Genomic DNA, 16,152 nt, shown 5'->3' with positions numbered 1-16,152 from the left:
TAACCTAATTGCCAAAGTTTATTTTGGTTGCTAAATCAATCCGTTAGATAAGACTTAATTTCTGTTGGAAAATAAAGTATGGCTCAATTTTTCAAGTCAAATAATTATGCACACATATGTTCATGTCAAAATCATCTCACCTCTGACTTTAAGGAGGCATTATTGGGAGTCTTGTCATAACTGGGTCATCTGTATATAGTAAGGAGCAGCCCATTCCTTCCCAAATCCATCTTAGCTTTATTTTCAAATATATGGTCTATTCTGGAAATGTCTGTTGTTTGGTGCCAGAAATATTTACTCTTTGGGACATCGTACCATAATAAGTTTGCAGATGGTTTGACGTTTGCTTTTCTTTCATAAAGTGGGAGAAGGGTGACTATTCAGGAGGAAGTGGGAAAGTGTCGCTGGCTCTTTGCGGTACAAAATCCGGAGATATTTGTCACCGCCTGCAGCAACTTGCACGGGTCTTACGGGTGGTGGACTGGAAACTGAGCTACTTCTATCTTTCTCTTTAGTGCACTGCTTTCCCGCTTGTTTGTTTATAGAGGATAGAGGAAATGAGGTTTACTTGCTTTGATAGGGGAGAGAGAGAGAGACTTTGCTTAAGAGAGACTTTGAGAGAAGGACAGACTTGCTTAGAACTTAGAGGAAGAGAGACTTGCTATGCCTTAAAGTCTACTGCTTCTTACTGGTGCGTCCTGCATCCTGTGAACTAAGGGTACGTCTGCCTAAGGTGGTTTAGTGATGCGTCTCAGTTCTCCGTTCTGCGATCTGCCTTCCGCCGCTTTCTGCTAGCTGCTCTTCTGCTAGCTTTTCTGCTAATGGCAGCTGTGTGTTTTCCCCTCTAGCTGCTGCGTATGTGTGTCTTCTCTCTGGCTGCTGCTGCGCATGTTGCCCTGTCTTGCTCCGCCTACGCTTATATCACCTCCAGGAGGTGGAGAGCAGGGCCACGCCTCTTACGCAAAGATTAGGCCAGACGCTCCGAGCAGGCACAATTAGGAGTGCTTGAGAACACATGCGCATACATTGTGTGCGTGGACGATAAATCACCTGAGTGTGCTTATGTCAATTAACCTCCTCGCTGCCGATGTGATCAACATGGCACAGCCCCCAACAGGAAAGGATGCTCAAAAATGAATTTTCTGAAAGATGATGTAGGGTAGTTACAGATCTGGAAGGTGGTTTCCCTAAATTTTTTTTTTTATTTTTATACTCTTTGGAAAGACTATGTATTCAACTGTCTGGACACTCCAGTTTGAAGACTGCTTGTCCAGAAAAAGATGTTAAATTCTGAAGTGGCCCCTCCTATATGTCCAGTAATCTTCTCTGTGGGAGCAATAGAGTAGAGGTGAAGGAAAGATGAAATCTGAAACTGGGCAGAAATAATAATAACTTATTTCTCTTCAATTTATTAATTATTAATGTAAGTAAAAGAAGAAGTAAAATGTTTTAAAAGGCATATATATATATATATATTTGCATATTGTGAAAGAGCTTGAAACAAATAGAATACTGCTGCTTAGAATAAACGTTTAAAGAATAATATTGTGACTATTCTTATGTAGGGTGATCGTGGAGACCCTGGGCCTGCAGGCCTTCAGGCTCTCAGGGTGCCCCTGGAACTCCTGGCCCTGTGGTGCCCCAGGAGATGCAGGACAAAGAGGAGATCCGGTAAGAAGGGAATCAATTTCTCACTGACAGTTAAGCACTGTATTATAAACTTTATGTATGCATGGAAAAAATTGCACATGTGCACTTGTTAAGGACTCTGAACAAAGAATGATAAGGAGTCAATTATGAAATAATATTATTTTAGTCTTAATGTCATTTGATTTCAAATACAGTTTCAAAGATCCTAATGTATTGATTTTCCCTAAACTGAAAATGCTTTGATTTATAGGAAATGTAATAAGTATGCATCAGATTATGCAAGTAATGTCTTTTTATAATCAACTAAGATAGTCTTCATTTAGTGAAGTCAGTTAATAAAACTGACTTTAAAAATATTGGTGTTAGCAAGTTCTTACTACACACAGATGTTCACCGGACTCAATGGATTAGCCATAAGAATGTACATACACACACATACAGCACTGAACTGTAAATACATGTTTTGACATCCTATATCTATGTAATATGTGTATTTTTTTAAATACCAACCTGTGGGAAATATTCTTCTAGGGTTCTCGAGGTCCTATAGGACCACCAGGTCGAGCTGGAAAACGTGGTTTACATGTAAGTCCTCTGTTTTTCTTAACAAATGCATGCTTTCTTACATAACATATGTTTCCAAAGAAGTATGATTTAAAGATTCAGAAATAGGAGGGATGGAGAAATGCTGTTCAATGGGTACTAAAGTTATAGTTGAATAGGATCAAGAAGTTTTGGTGTGCTATTGAACGGTGGGCTGATTATAGATAAAAATAATATACTGCACATTTCACAAATCAGAAGAAAGGATTTTGAAGTTTTTGCCACAAAAGAAATATAATGTTTGATAAGATAGATATATTTATCCTAATTTGGGCAGTACATCATATGTCCATGTATCAAAACATCAGAGAGTACTTCATTAATACTTCTTTCAATTATCAATAAGACTAGAGTTAAAGTTTTTCTCCTAGAATAATAGGTGCAATAATGTATTTCTCTCCAAGATGTCCTCAAAAATCACATAGGAAAGCAAATCTGCAATCTATTTGGATACTTGAAAAGCATCATTTATATAGTATGTTTTATTTTTAATTTTACTGTCTTGACTGGATTCAGATCTTCATGCTGTTTGCTTTTGGCTAATTTTTAATTATTATTATACAGATGTTCTATTGTTTATACTTATGGCAGTCTAATAGATCATGTTTCTTATACCCATACATCAATGTCTATATTCATGAAGAACAATTATATCCATAAAACCATGATCATATTTTTAAGTTCCCCACTTTAATTTGAGCTTGACTGGTAAGATTTCATAGTTGTACTATGTGTCAGATGAATGGTTTCTAACCAGTAACAGAAACACTGTAAACTTTGTTTTTCATGAAAAAAATGAATTTTAATTAATTTAAATAGCTGTTTTCTGTTGTAGTTTATTTTAAATTATGAAATTTTGGGACAACTTCAAAATAAAAGAACCTTTATAACATTATGAAAACATTCAGACTAATTTTGATGCTCACCTTTACATTGGTATATAAAATATGTAAAAGTTACTAAAATTTAGTTTTGATTTTATTATAAAAAGGCTCCTATGTTATCTAACAACGAGATAATCACAATTAAAAAACCAATGCAAATAAAACCAAAGACACCATAATGAAAACATTAAGCTGACAAACAGTGGATTTGATGATTTCATCCATCTTCCATAGGCGGATTAACAGGATTCCAGTTCTCTTTTAGGGGAACTCTAAAGACAGCAGAAGCTGACTCCATAGTGGGAACCCTATGGCACTTGTCAGTTTACTGTGAACCACTGAACACTGAACCCCTAGACCTGTTTTTATTCCTTAGAACATAAAAAAAAAAAAAAAAAAAAAAAAACCAGCCACAACAACCAGTAACAACCAAGTAGCTCAGATCAGTGAGATAAGTTTCACCTCTTCTCTGGGCGCAGCTTCTACTACAAAATAGGATCTCCTCACTATAGATTTTTCTTTCATTTTTCAGACCAGGAATTTCAGGATCTGGTTACAGATATTGCAGTGATGATGAGAATAACATAGGATTTCTTTGTATTTTCTTTAGAAAAGAATAACTTACTGATGATACTTTGGTTTCATTTGCTCAAATTTTTGCCCATTTCTTAATATAGTCACAGCTGTCATTTAGTTTATTTGTATATGCAAATTTAACGAACATTTTATCCTTAGAGGAACATGGCAAATAAAAAAAGTACTTGAGGTTTAATTTCAAAGATCTATTTACAGGGAAATTTTTTATATTATTATATCAGATAAATATATAAAAAATGTAATTTTTGAAATTCTTTCAGATAGGTTAGATCAAACTTAAAATATCTCATTAAGTATGAATTAACCTTTATGCTTAAAAAGGGATAAACATTTGAAAACTGGAATTTCAGAAAAGCATCACTGATCACCTATCATTCCTTGGAAATAATAGACAAAAATCCTATTTTTATTGCTCTTTAGATAAGTAAACATGTTCATTCATGTAAACTACAGGGTTCAAAGTTATGGTAAATGCAGTTGTCAAAAGTAGAATTGCAGCAAATTGTAGTCGTGAGAAGTGCATCCATGTCATGACTATAATTCTAGGGACCTCAAGGACCCCGTGGCGACAAAGGTGATAGTGGAGACCGAGGTGACCGGGGTCAGAAAGGCCACAGAGGCTTCACTGGTCTTCAAGGGTCTCCCTGGACCTCCTGTAAGTTATTCTTTAAGTTTTCTGACTTTAACACAGATGAATTTTTTAATCCCATTTTAATTTCAAAATTACCTATTATGCAATATAATTGCTACAATTTTGTGGGGTAGATATAAGCAAAATGTTATTTGTACTTTTACTCCTATGGAGAGTTGTCTTTAATATTGGCCAACTCATGGAGACATTGGGGAGATAGATGGCTTAGGTAGTGTATACTGCTGAAGTCAATGACAACATATTTTTAAAAACTGACAATGGCACAATGCAAGATCTACATATTTGAATAACATTTTCAATTTTATTCCTGTTTAGGGTCCAAATGGTGAACAAGGCAGTGCTGGAATCCCTGGTCCATTTGGTCCAAGAGTAAGTAACAAAAATAAATAAGTTGCACATATAAATAATAACAACTTCGTTGACATAATGCTCATGTTTCAGTTTCATTTTCATGATATTGAAACTGAGATTGGCTCATGTTCTCTGAAGTTAGCATCAAATATATTAGACAAACTATTTAACAATTACTTTAAAGTAGAAATATCCTCTAAGATGACAAATGTCATAATATGGACCCCCTTTGGAATCTCTTACAGAGGATTTGTAGATAATCATCTATTCATTTTCTTACTTTTTGTTAATTAAAATTCCATTAAGCTTGCACTCTTGAGGTGATGTAATGGACCTACTCGTGAAATGGAAAAAAATTTTGAAGCTGGATATATTTTGTCCTTTAAGTAATTATAATAGTTTCTTAGAAATGGTTTGTATAAGGCTAATTTGGAAACAAATCATAAAATTAAAACCAATACTTGAAGCTTTAGAAAGCCTATAGTCATATTAATGCTGCCTGTAATAAGTCACTAATGTCATAATGCAATTGACACAGTAATTATTAGGTAAATAGAAAAAAGAAGTTTAGAAAAAATTAGAAAAATTAGAAATGATTGTACTATAATCTAAGTACATTACAATAATCAGATAAAGAGAAATATAGTATAAAATTACTATGCTTCTACAGGATAAGCACCACCAAATTAATTTATATCTAATCCTTCAACCTTAGTCATTTCCTTATTCTGAATTAATTGAATTCCCAACTAAGTTTATTTGAGATTTGATGAAACAATTGTTACCAATAAAAGTAGATGATTAGTCTATTAAAGTCTTTAATGTATACTGGTCTTTTACCATGCATGGACGAAGGACAATTCATGTCTGATGAAATTGTAAAGACTGAAAAGTGCCAGAAGGCCATTTATTAGTCTTTAAGGAAACCAATCTGAGAAATCATTGTTATAGCTCCATCTGCACAATAGTTCTTTGATTAGAGAGGGGCATTGTAAAAAAAATTTTTTTTTCACAGTATCTAAAGCAGTCATTGTTTTCTTTCAGGGTCCTCCAGGCCCAGTTGGTCCTTTAGGCAAAGAAGGAAACCCTGGGCCACTTGGGCCAATCGGACCTCCTGGTGTGCGGGGCAGTGTAGGAGAAGCAGGACCTGAGGTAAAGTCATAGGGGTTTACATGCAGGAAATGCTGTTGAGAACAGCAGCCTGTTGAACAAGGGACTTAAGGGGACCCTGAAAACAAATTCCAAAGTAACTATTTCAAGTATTTTAATATAGATAATTTAGAGTATAAAACATCAGAGCCCAAGATAACCAGGCTTTGATTTCATGTGCTACCAGTTAAAACAAATAGCAAGTTATAATTCTATTTATGTTGCTTTGCTATAAATTACATATTTTAATTATCTGTGGGTTGTGGTGACTATCATGAAATGCTGGAAAATTAAGTATATGAGACTGAGGCTTTTTTACATTGCAAATGACATTCAGAGAGGATTTCAATTAAATTTTTTCATTAAAAATTCTTATAGTATTGGTTTGAGGATGATATATAGCTATAAACTGCATTAGCTAATCTCTACCTTCTCAGACCTTTGGAGAACGTCTTTTGTCTCCATGTGCAAATTACTAGTGGGCACGTGTGCACATGAATTTATGCTTCTCTCCTGGGTGTTTCTTTAATCTAATTTACCTTCTTCTCCTTATTTTGTCTTTGTTCTCAATGCCAACGCCATTATACCAAATATTTATTATTCGGTTATGTGGGTCAAATAAGCTCATGTTTTCTATGGTCAAGAAGAATGTTTCCTACTTATTTCTCTGTGAATAGAAAACAGCTATCTAATTAGAATGCACTGAACTTATGTAACTCTTGAGTGATTTTATTTATTGTTCAGTGGTCTTTGGTAGGTAAAAAAATGCATCTTATTCCTTGAGTTGACCATAAAGGAATGCATGGACTCATAATGACCTGCAAATTTATTCGTAAGAGCCTTTTGAGGATGAGAAAGCATTGGAACTTGGATTGGACTGAAGCAGCTTTTGTGATGCTACATAATAAGTGGCAGAACCATTGTTAGGACTCCAACCTTCTGATGCCCAGGGCTGTGATTTCCATGTGGGGGGAGTGTGTCTCTTCAGGTTTTTGCCTGCTTCTTTCAAGCTGTGGAGTTTGTCCTTGGGAAATGCAGAAGGAAATTAATAGAGAAGACCTTTGTAGTCTCTGCCACATTTTTGTGCTTATCTTCCTTTTAATCTAATAGTTCTCATTTGGCAAAAGTGTAGGAGAGCTCTTTACTTGCATCTATAAAAAAAAAAAAAGGCTAGTGAGAACTTTCTTCCACTTTTTTTAGTACAGAGAATCTTTATGTGCACAGTAATTAATACATATAAAAAGACTTCCTTTGCTTCCCTTTGATTGGGAAGTAGGGGAAATTCTCTTGTGGGTGTTTCTTGTGGGGATTTCCTTGGTATCAACATCAGCCTTATTGAACCAGCACCCACAGTGCCCCTGCAGCCCTGCTTCATCTTCCATACATAAATGCTTTGGAAAAAATTTCAGCTGTACCTTGCTCAAAATGATTTTGAAATGATGCACATGTCTGCATGTTTTTAATATAAAATATATTGTATTGTCAAGGTAGACATTGAAGCAAATATTTTGTGGTTTAATCTTTATTTTTCTCAGATGCTGACTTGCAGATATGTTGCCTGAAAACAGGCATCATTCCTCATCCTTGGAAAGCTATAGTTTAGCAGCACCATCTATTTACAAAAGGGCATGAGTGACAGATTTCCCAGAACTGTCAAATTGGAACGTCACATCATAACTCTGTGCACCACACTCCACTAATTTAGGAAATTAAAAATAAAAGCATCAGTTTAAATGTATTTCTGATTTCTTTTTGATTAGGGTCCTCCTGGTGAACCTGGACCACCAGGCCCTCCAGGTCCCCCTGGTCACCTTACAGCTGCCCTGGGTGATATCATGGGTCACTATGATGAGAGCATGCCAGATCCACTTCCAGAGTTTACTGAAGATCAGGCAGCTCCTGATGACAAAAACAAAACTGACCCAGGGGTCCATGCAACATTGAAGTCACTCAGTAGTCAGATTGAAACCATGCGCAGTCCTGATGGCTCCAAGAAGCACCCAGCCCGAACCTGTGATGACTTAAAGCTTTGCCACTCCACAAAGCAAAGTGGTGAGTGGACAGTGCCCATTTGAGCAGAAGGTGTTGTTTCTGATGATGATGTTCTCACCTCCATTCCAAAATAATTTATGGATTTTCTAATTAGTGATAGACACAGAGATGAAGAAATAAACATGCCACAGAACTTATAGTTTTGTTGTGGAGAAAGTAAATGACATAAAAAAAATTATAGAGCAAGATGATTTGTATTATAATAGAGCATATATTGTATTAATAATCTAATTTCATGATGATAGTTCCATTTCCATCCAGAAGTCCTAAAACAGTAGGGATTTTGGAGGAATAGAAATCATCTCAAAGTTATATACAGTATATACACACACACACACACATATATATATGATATATATATATACAATATATATATGTATATAAAATACTTGCTGAAGCCCAATTAAACATTTATTTACCTGCATGACTCTCAGAGTTTTAATATGTTACCACATATTGTGAGATCAATGAGAGTCAACTTCAGTATATATTTTTTCCCAAATTTGTTTGAATATGGAAATACTTTCATATAATGTTCTAATCATACATCTGGAATGTTTTGCAGGCAGGAACAAGTTATAGTAAGGTTGTAAGGCATTTTGGAATGAAATAGTGTTTCTGAACTGTGAACTATGCTTGAACTTTGCCTTATTCTATTATTTTGTTTGTTCTAATAAGATCTGGGGGATCCTAGACCATAGGAATGAGCTGAGAAATAGTCAAGAATTTCAGTTAACTGTGAAATGACATTGACAAGGATGGTTAAAAGTGTGCTCTTTCAAAAGTAGGCAATTTTATTCTAATTGTATACTTTATATTCCACCACTCTCCTTTCTTTTTATTTAAAACTTGATTTTCATATGTTTACATACATATATATGTACACAAATATATATGCACAAATCTGTATTTGTGTATTTGATTATATGTGAAGCATATGTCTTGGTATATTCTGTTTTAAAAATTTTATATATAAGCAGATTGATTTTAAAAAGGACTGATGAGATGATTCATAACATCCTATTGTAAATCAACTCATTTAATTACTTTATTCATAGTTTTAATAATACATTATTAAATTCTAATTCTAATTTTCTTTAAAACTTTGGCTCTGTAAATTTAATGAGAATACACCTATATAGGCAAAACCACTTAAAATATATCATCCATTTTTGTTACTTTTTCTCTTCTGTAAAGTGGGATAAATTTTCTTTCACATGCAGGTTTTCAGCCTTAAGTTCATAGTTGAGCAAAATGCCTTAGAACAGTGACAAGTGTTTAGAAGGTCCCCATGTGTGTAACAATTGTTTTCTTCTTTAAAGAATGTTCTCTGTTAAAAGAGTCCTTCATCAATAATTTCATATTTCCAAATTCTGTGTTAATTATTTTGGAGAGCCATAAACATATTTGAGATTCTCTTTACTTAGTATATATTTGTCATTTGGAAAATAGGTGAATATTGGATTGATCCCAACCAGGGATCTGCTGAAGATGCAATCAAAGTTTACTGCAATATGGAAACAGGAGAAACATGTATTTCAGCAAACCCATCCAGTGTGCCTCGTAAAACCTGGTGGGCCAGCAAATCTCCTGACAATAAACCTGTTTGGTACGGTCTTGATATGAATAGAGGATCACAGGTAATTAAATTGTTTATTCAAGATTATATTTTTTTAATTTATTTAGAACTATGCTATTATTTTTTGACCAGGTTTATTTTAAAGTGACATATTCTCATTAGTTACAATTGCAATAGCAAGGCATAAACCAAGTTTTACTGGGCATTAGATTAGCATAAATTTTGAATTATAATTTTGCCATTGATAAAATGTACAGAAGTCATTATTTCTAGGATTGGTTTCTCTAATTTATACGGCAATGACAGTGGAGTGTACTTGAAGGGATCTTGCCATGGTTGAATGACAATCTTGTGTCCAGCTTCGGGAGACCTGGGTAACTGTTAGCTAGATCTTTTACTGATGTTGGGCCATCTGAAGTGACTAAATTTTTTGAAGCCTCAGTTTTGCCAGCTTAAAGTGAGACTGAATTCAGATCCCAGAGTATCCATATGAATATAAGTGTTTAGAGTAATGTCTAGAATATGGTGAGATACACATATATATATATAAATATTAGATAATCTCTAATAATGAACTCATGCTGTAAACTTTGTAGTATTTTTAGAACTTAAAGCACTTGTGTAATCATATAAATTTGACTGATATTTTTCTGAGTTCCAATCTACCCTCTGCTCCTGTCATGGTCTAGTATTCAAACTTTCACCAGGCCTTGCTACTTTCATTTTAATATTTCATCCCAGATCTCCTTCTGATGGCCAAACTCTGAAATTTCCTTCTCACTTCTGCTCCTAAATCTAAACGGTTGAAATGTAATTTAGGTTATGTGACATTATGTAAAAAACTCAAATGGAAGCATTGAAAAGAAAGCTTAAAGTAGAAGATGAATAAAAAGAGCTTGTGGGCAATTATTTGTTGACTAGTGGAAATGTTTTAAATTCATATTTCCTCGAGTGTATAATAGGTAGTAAAGATTTTATTCTAACAGCTAATTCCTAATTCTTACTCTAATTAATAATAACAGTAATGAGGTATTTTGATAGATGATTGAAACAGATCTTAAAATAGATAATCTTTCTCTGGAAAATTATAATTATTGTTCATTTCATCACCTCCTGTTCAGGATAGTAAGGATAAAGGTTCTTACTTGCAAATATGCTCGAAATTTCAGGATCATTTTATTTGTATAGTTAGACCACCTTATTATATGATAAGAGTTAAGGATTTGCTGAAATCAATTTATCTATCTGTAATGCATTATGAAATCCTTCAGTATTGCATATAAAAGTCTTTGTTTCTAGTTTGCATATGGAGACCACCTGTCACCTAATACAGCCATCACTCAGATGACCTTCCTGCGCCTGTTATCAAAAGAAGCTTCCCAGAACATCACTTACCTCTGTAAAAACAGTGTAGGATATATGGATGAGCAAGCCAAAAGCCTCAAGAAAGCTGTGGTTCTTAAAGGGGCAAATGACTTAGAAATCAAAGGAGAGGGAATGTGAGATTCAGGTATACAGTTCTTCACGATACTTGCTCTGTAAGTACTTTTTGATATACACTCATAAAACTTACTTTAAAAATACTATCTTTGTACTTAAGTGAGGTCAGTTTTACCTTATATATAAGCTCAGCTGCATTTTGTATCGAGTTGCTGTGTGGGGTCAACATGAATGTGTGTTAGCACATGAAGCATGATGGAAGTGTTAATATAAAACAGTAAAAAAAAAAAAAAAAAAGAATTGGAACTTCTAAGATCGGATCCAACTCTTTGCAAATGGGTTTGGTTCTTCTGCAAGTCATTTAACTTACTAAATCTCAGTTCTACGTATAGAGTCCCTTGATTATAAAATGTATAATCCATCACTGATTGTCTCCCCACTGGCATACATAGATATAAAATAAGGAGGATATTATAGGATAAGTTATAAATTCTTTTGTGAAAAACAAAACAAATTATTTTACAATTTATATTGCTGCTATTTGGGAAACTGCAAAAGATAAAAGGAACTTTTACGTAGAAAGAAGTACTTGCCATGTGTGCTGGTACTTCACTTACTGTTACCAGTGCTCTTACATTTAAGTAGTGTTCTAAAAATAATTGCTTTTATGTTATAAAAGTTGGCTGGGGAGGTTTATGTCTAACATTCTTAGAAAAAAAATTGTGTCTACTATTAATCCATTGCACCATTTACTTCTAGAAGCGAAACGGAAATGTGGGCAAGACCGTCTTTGAATATAGAACACAGAATGTGGCACGCTTGCCCATCATAGATCTTGCCCCTGTGGATGTTGGCGGCACAGACCAGGAATTTGGCATTGAAATTGGGCCAGTCTGTTTTATGTAACATAACCCAGACATTGACAGTGAGCACCACCATCAATGATGACCACCACCGTTCACAAGAACTTTGACTGTTTGAAGTTGATCCTGAGACTCTTGAAGAAATGGCTGATCACACATCAGCACTGTATATATGGTCTTAAGTGCCTGGCCTCCTTATCCTTCAAAATATTTATTTTACTTACAATCCTCAAGTTTTAATTGACTTAAAATATTTTTCAATACCACAGTTTAGGATTAAGACGACCAATGACAATGATCACCTTTTAAAAAAAGTAAACTTATTAAATAAATAAATATCTCTTTTCTTCAATTTATTTCAATGTAATAAAAAGGTTGCTTAGTATTTATGAGGAAATTCTTCCTGGCAGGTAGCTTAAAGAGTGGGGTATATAAAACTACAATACATGTTTATTTTGCTTTGCTACAGTTTGAAAACTAGAAATTTGTTACACTTTTGGGATCCCTCATTCCCAAATCATCAAAGAAAAATGAAATCCAGATGTTTAAACTTGTGATTGAAACCCACATGTGTGTCTTGATGTAGTATTACTAATGTCAAAAGAGGATCTTTTAAAAAAATACCATTTTACCACTGTCTTAAATGGAATTTTTAAATAACATATTCAATGCAATTTCAGAAGAAAAATTGAATTTCTTCAACTTTTCAAATTTTTGCAAAATTTGACATGTGTATACTCATTTCTCATTCAATTTTTAAAGTACCTTTCCCTTTTGATGCAATCTATTAATAGACAGAAGTTACACAGGTATAATGTTGAATACATTTCCTTCTTATTTAAGAAGACACTGAATGTGAAATAATTACACATACAACTTCAAAAACACATTTCCAGGACCCGATGTTGAGACTCTTCCACGTAGATACAATTTCATCATCCTGAAGTGCATCATGAAGAAAAAGCTCTAGAAACCCAGAGTTGTGGAGCCGACTCTAATCAAATGTGATGTTTGGAATTAGACTATTTGGCCTTTGAACTTTCATAGGAAAAAAGACCCAACATTTCTTAGCATGAGCTACCTCATCTCTAGAAGCTGGGATGGACTTAGTATTCTTGTTTATATTTAGATACCGAAAGGTGCTATGCTTCTGTTATTATTCTGAGACTGGAGATAGGCAGGGCTAAAAAGTATTATTTTTCTTTTTTCTTTTAATGATGGTGCTAAAATTCTTTCTACAAAATTCTTTAAAAACCAATACTGTTTCATCAGTGCCATTTGTGAAAATGTATCTGTTAGACTTCCCATTTCTGAAAGAGCATTGTTCCAGTGCCTTTTTGCTGTTCCTCTGTCATACTGTATCTGGAATGCTTTGTAACATTTGCATGTTTCTTAGACCAGGACATGTAGGTCCCTTGTGTCTTGAGGTACTTTTTTTCTTAATTGCGTTTGTTGGCTCCATTTTTATTTCTTATTTAAAAATAAACAACCGGGGCCATCCAAAGGACAAGCCATGCACACAACTTTGGTTATGTATCTCTGCAAAGCATCGAATTAAATGCACGCTTTTGTCATGTCAGTCTTTTTTTGTTTTTTGGAATTCCTTTAAATACATAGTAGATGGATACAATTTCCAATAGTGAAAAGTAAGGTGTTGTGGTATTCTGCATTTTCCCTTTGTTTGAAAGATACGACAAAAATCTTCCATCATATATGTACTGGCTTATAAATGAAACTCTATCTGCGACAATTATCCACAAAGTCAATGGGGCACTAATTTTCAATGTCTAGTCTTTTTAAAATGCCAAGGTGGTGTTAGATAGGAGGTAGGGTATGGGGAAAGGAGAAAGAGAAAAAGTGGAAGTTAGGGAAATGTCCCTATGCTTGAGGCCCACCGAACACTCTGGGTTAAAGGGGGAAGCTAGTCAACCACAAGGGGAATTCAAGCCCCTAAAAGGAAAGTCCCCTATCTTGGGAGGGAATGACCTAAAGTTAACTTCATGCTAGTTAAAGTATCATTAGCTTTGTGGCTTGCTCCCCCAGGGTGCATTTGTGGGTTGGGGGGAAGAAACTATGTATGGAAGAGCAGTAGAGAAGAAATTTTGTCAAAATCAGCTGTCAATCAAGATGTCAATCAAACCCAGGTCTACTCAGGGGAGAAGGGGTAGATCCTGCATAGCCCCATAAAAGCCAGTTCCAATGTGTAGACTGGGCCTTGAGGTACACTTCTCAGTTCAGCCCACTCTTCTCTCAGAGTGTTCTTTTGCTTTTAATAAACCTTTGTTTTGCTTGCCAGCCTTTCACATATCACTTAATTCTTTGTTCAGGAGGACTCCTGCCTGTACACTGGTAACAGTAGCATTATTGATTAAAAAAGGGAAAGAAATGGATTTTGCATGGCTGAACAGACTGCTAATAAAGCATGTCTCAATGTGTATCACATATGAATTTAACCTAAATGTTTCAGTTTTATTTTCAGTATTTATTTCACAACATATTTTTTTTTCCAAATTGGTTAGTATTTAAGCTCTGTATCTTGAATGTGGATATTTGTGTAGCTGAAAAAATTTGAAAGTTTTGTTGGATTTTCTGTAAGTCCAACCTACACAAGTTGTACAAATTCAGATAGGTGAGCCAGAAATATGTAGTGATTATATTTAGTAAATACACTAAGAGTTTTCAACCACAGAAATATCCATTCTTATTTGGAATTCATGAGTGGTACAAATAAAAGGCTATTCAGACTATTCTAAAGCCCTCAGATTTCTTGCCTACTTTGTAGATTTCTTGGTCCAGTTAGACTATTGGACTCCTTCATGTCCCATAGGCACCTCAAACATTACACAATCAAAAGTGAAATGCTTAGCATTTGAGTAGAAGGTGGTAATTGTTAATTTATTAAAATACACAAATAAAATATTTCCAAAATTAACAGAAAGGAAGAAAACACAAAGGAAAGAACACAAACAGTGCTTTAAAAGTCTCAAATTCATAACACGAAGTTTGATAAATTCTGGCCCTGTGTAATGTAATTTGTTTCAAATTCCATTATATATAGTTTCAAGGAAATGGTTTTATATGTCAAAAAGCAACTGCAAAATGTCTGGCAACAAAACGATGATAGGAAATATCACACTCAGAGTCCCTATCCCACCATGAAAAGGACACCTCAAGACAATTTTTAAATTTTTTTTAAATTTGAAATTATGAAGGTTTCAGGAGAGATGAATAACTCCTTTAAAAGTCAATTTTAGAACTGAGCTCCAACAGTGGCAAACCAAGATATGATCCAGCCACACCACACCCAAACCTATAGCACATGGGGCAGGGCCAGTAAGTGATCTTTTTTCAAAATCAAAATGGACAGCTCATTCAAAATTAACTTTTCTTTTTAGCCTTTGTTAAGGCATCATTTCCTGCAGTTGACGTGACTATGGCACTTCCCTAGGGTCATTTAATCTTCATACTCTGCATTCTGTCATCCCCTTCCCTCATCTATGCCCATGACTAATTAACATCTATATGTCAACAGCTCTAAATGTGTGTATCCAGCACAAACACCCCTCTGGAGCTTGAGAAATGCACATGTAAATGTTGAACTCACAATCTTCATTTGGGTTCCAGAGGTGTGCAACTGTATGTATTGAAAACCAAATTAGTGATATTTCTACCTCAAAGAAGGATTTTTTTCAGTGTCCCCTCTCTCAGGCAACAATTTCATCATTCACCATTAGGAGGGCTGGGGACCTCTGAGTCATTCTTATCACCTCTCTTTCTCACTGATCAAGCCACAGACATGATATTTTCAATATTACCCTAAAATTTTTTTTTAATACTATACCTTCTCTTCATTTCTAACCACTATCAGAGTTTACATTTTTGCTATATCTTGCCTGGACCCTTTTCTAGCCTTTACGTAGTAAAAATCTTACTACAAACAGATTTCCAGGCATCCATTTGTGACTTCTTTTGATCCATTCTTCCTATGATAGCTGGGAATTGTCAATTTGAAAACACAAATCTGCATCTGTGACTTGTCACTCTCCCCACCCATAAACACAATGCACATACATGAACACATACTCTTAAAAAGCTTCAGTGGCAACATGATTCTAAATGGAGAAAAACTAAAAGCATTCCCTCTAATAACTGGAACAACACAGGAATGCCCTCTTTCACCACTTCTATTCAACATAGTCCCTGAAACTCTAGCCAGAGCTATCAGACAGAAAAAAGAAATTAAAGGGACAAGAATAGGAAAAGAACTCAAACCAACCCTATTTGCTGATGACATGATTCTATATTTAGATGACCCAAAAAAACTCCACTAGA

General features: G+C 34.7%; 1 protein-coding gene across 1 annotated transcript in view; it reads left to right on the top strand.

The window, feature by feature from the left end:
• Positions 1–13,399, top strand: part of LOC306655768 (uncharacterized protein) — a 136,079-nt gene extending 122,680 nt beyond the window's left edge. Inside the window, 10 exon segments of the mRNA XM_079130385.1 lie at positions 1,566–1,671; positions 2,182–2,235; positions 4,281–4,370; positions 4,372–4,389; positions 4,702–4,755; positions 5,782–5,889; positions 7,647–7,938; positions 9,391–9,578; positions 10,817–11,055; positions 11,717–13,399. Coding sequence (XP_078986511.1) covers positions 1,566–1,671; positions 2,182–2,235; positions 4,281–4,370; positions 4,372–4,389; positions 4,702–4,755; positions 5,782–5,889; positions 7,647–7,938; positions 9,391–9,578; positions 10,817–11,020 — 1,114 coding nt within the window. The 3' untranslated portion in view covers positions 11,021–11,055; positions 11,717–13,399.
• The last annotated feature ends 2,753 nt before the right edge of the window (positions 13,400–16,152 follow it).

The sequence above is a fragment of the Sciurus vulgaris genome, assembly GCF_902686455.1.
Source record: "Sciurus vulgaris genome assembly, chromosome: 3".
NCBI classification, from domain to species: Eukaryota; Metazoa; Chordata; class Mammalia; order Rodentia; family Sciuridae; genus Sciurus; species Sciurus vulgaris.
The sequence above is the reverse complement of the archived record's forward strand: the minus strand, read 5'-3'. Positions and strand labels throughout refer to the sequence as shown.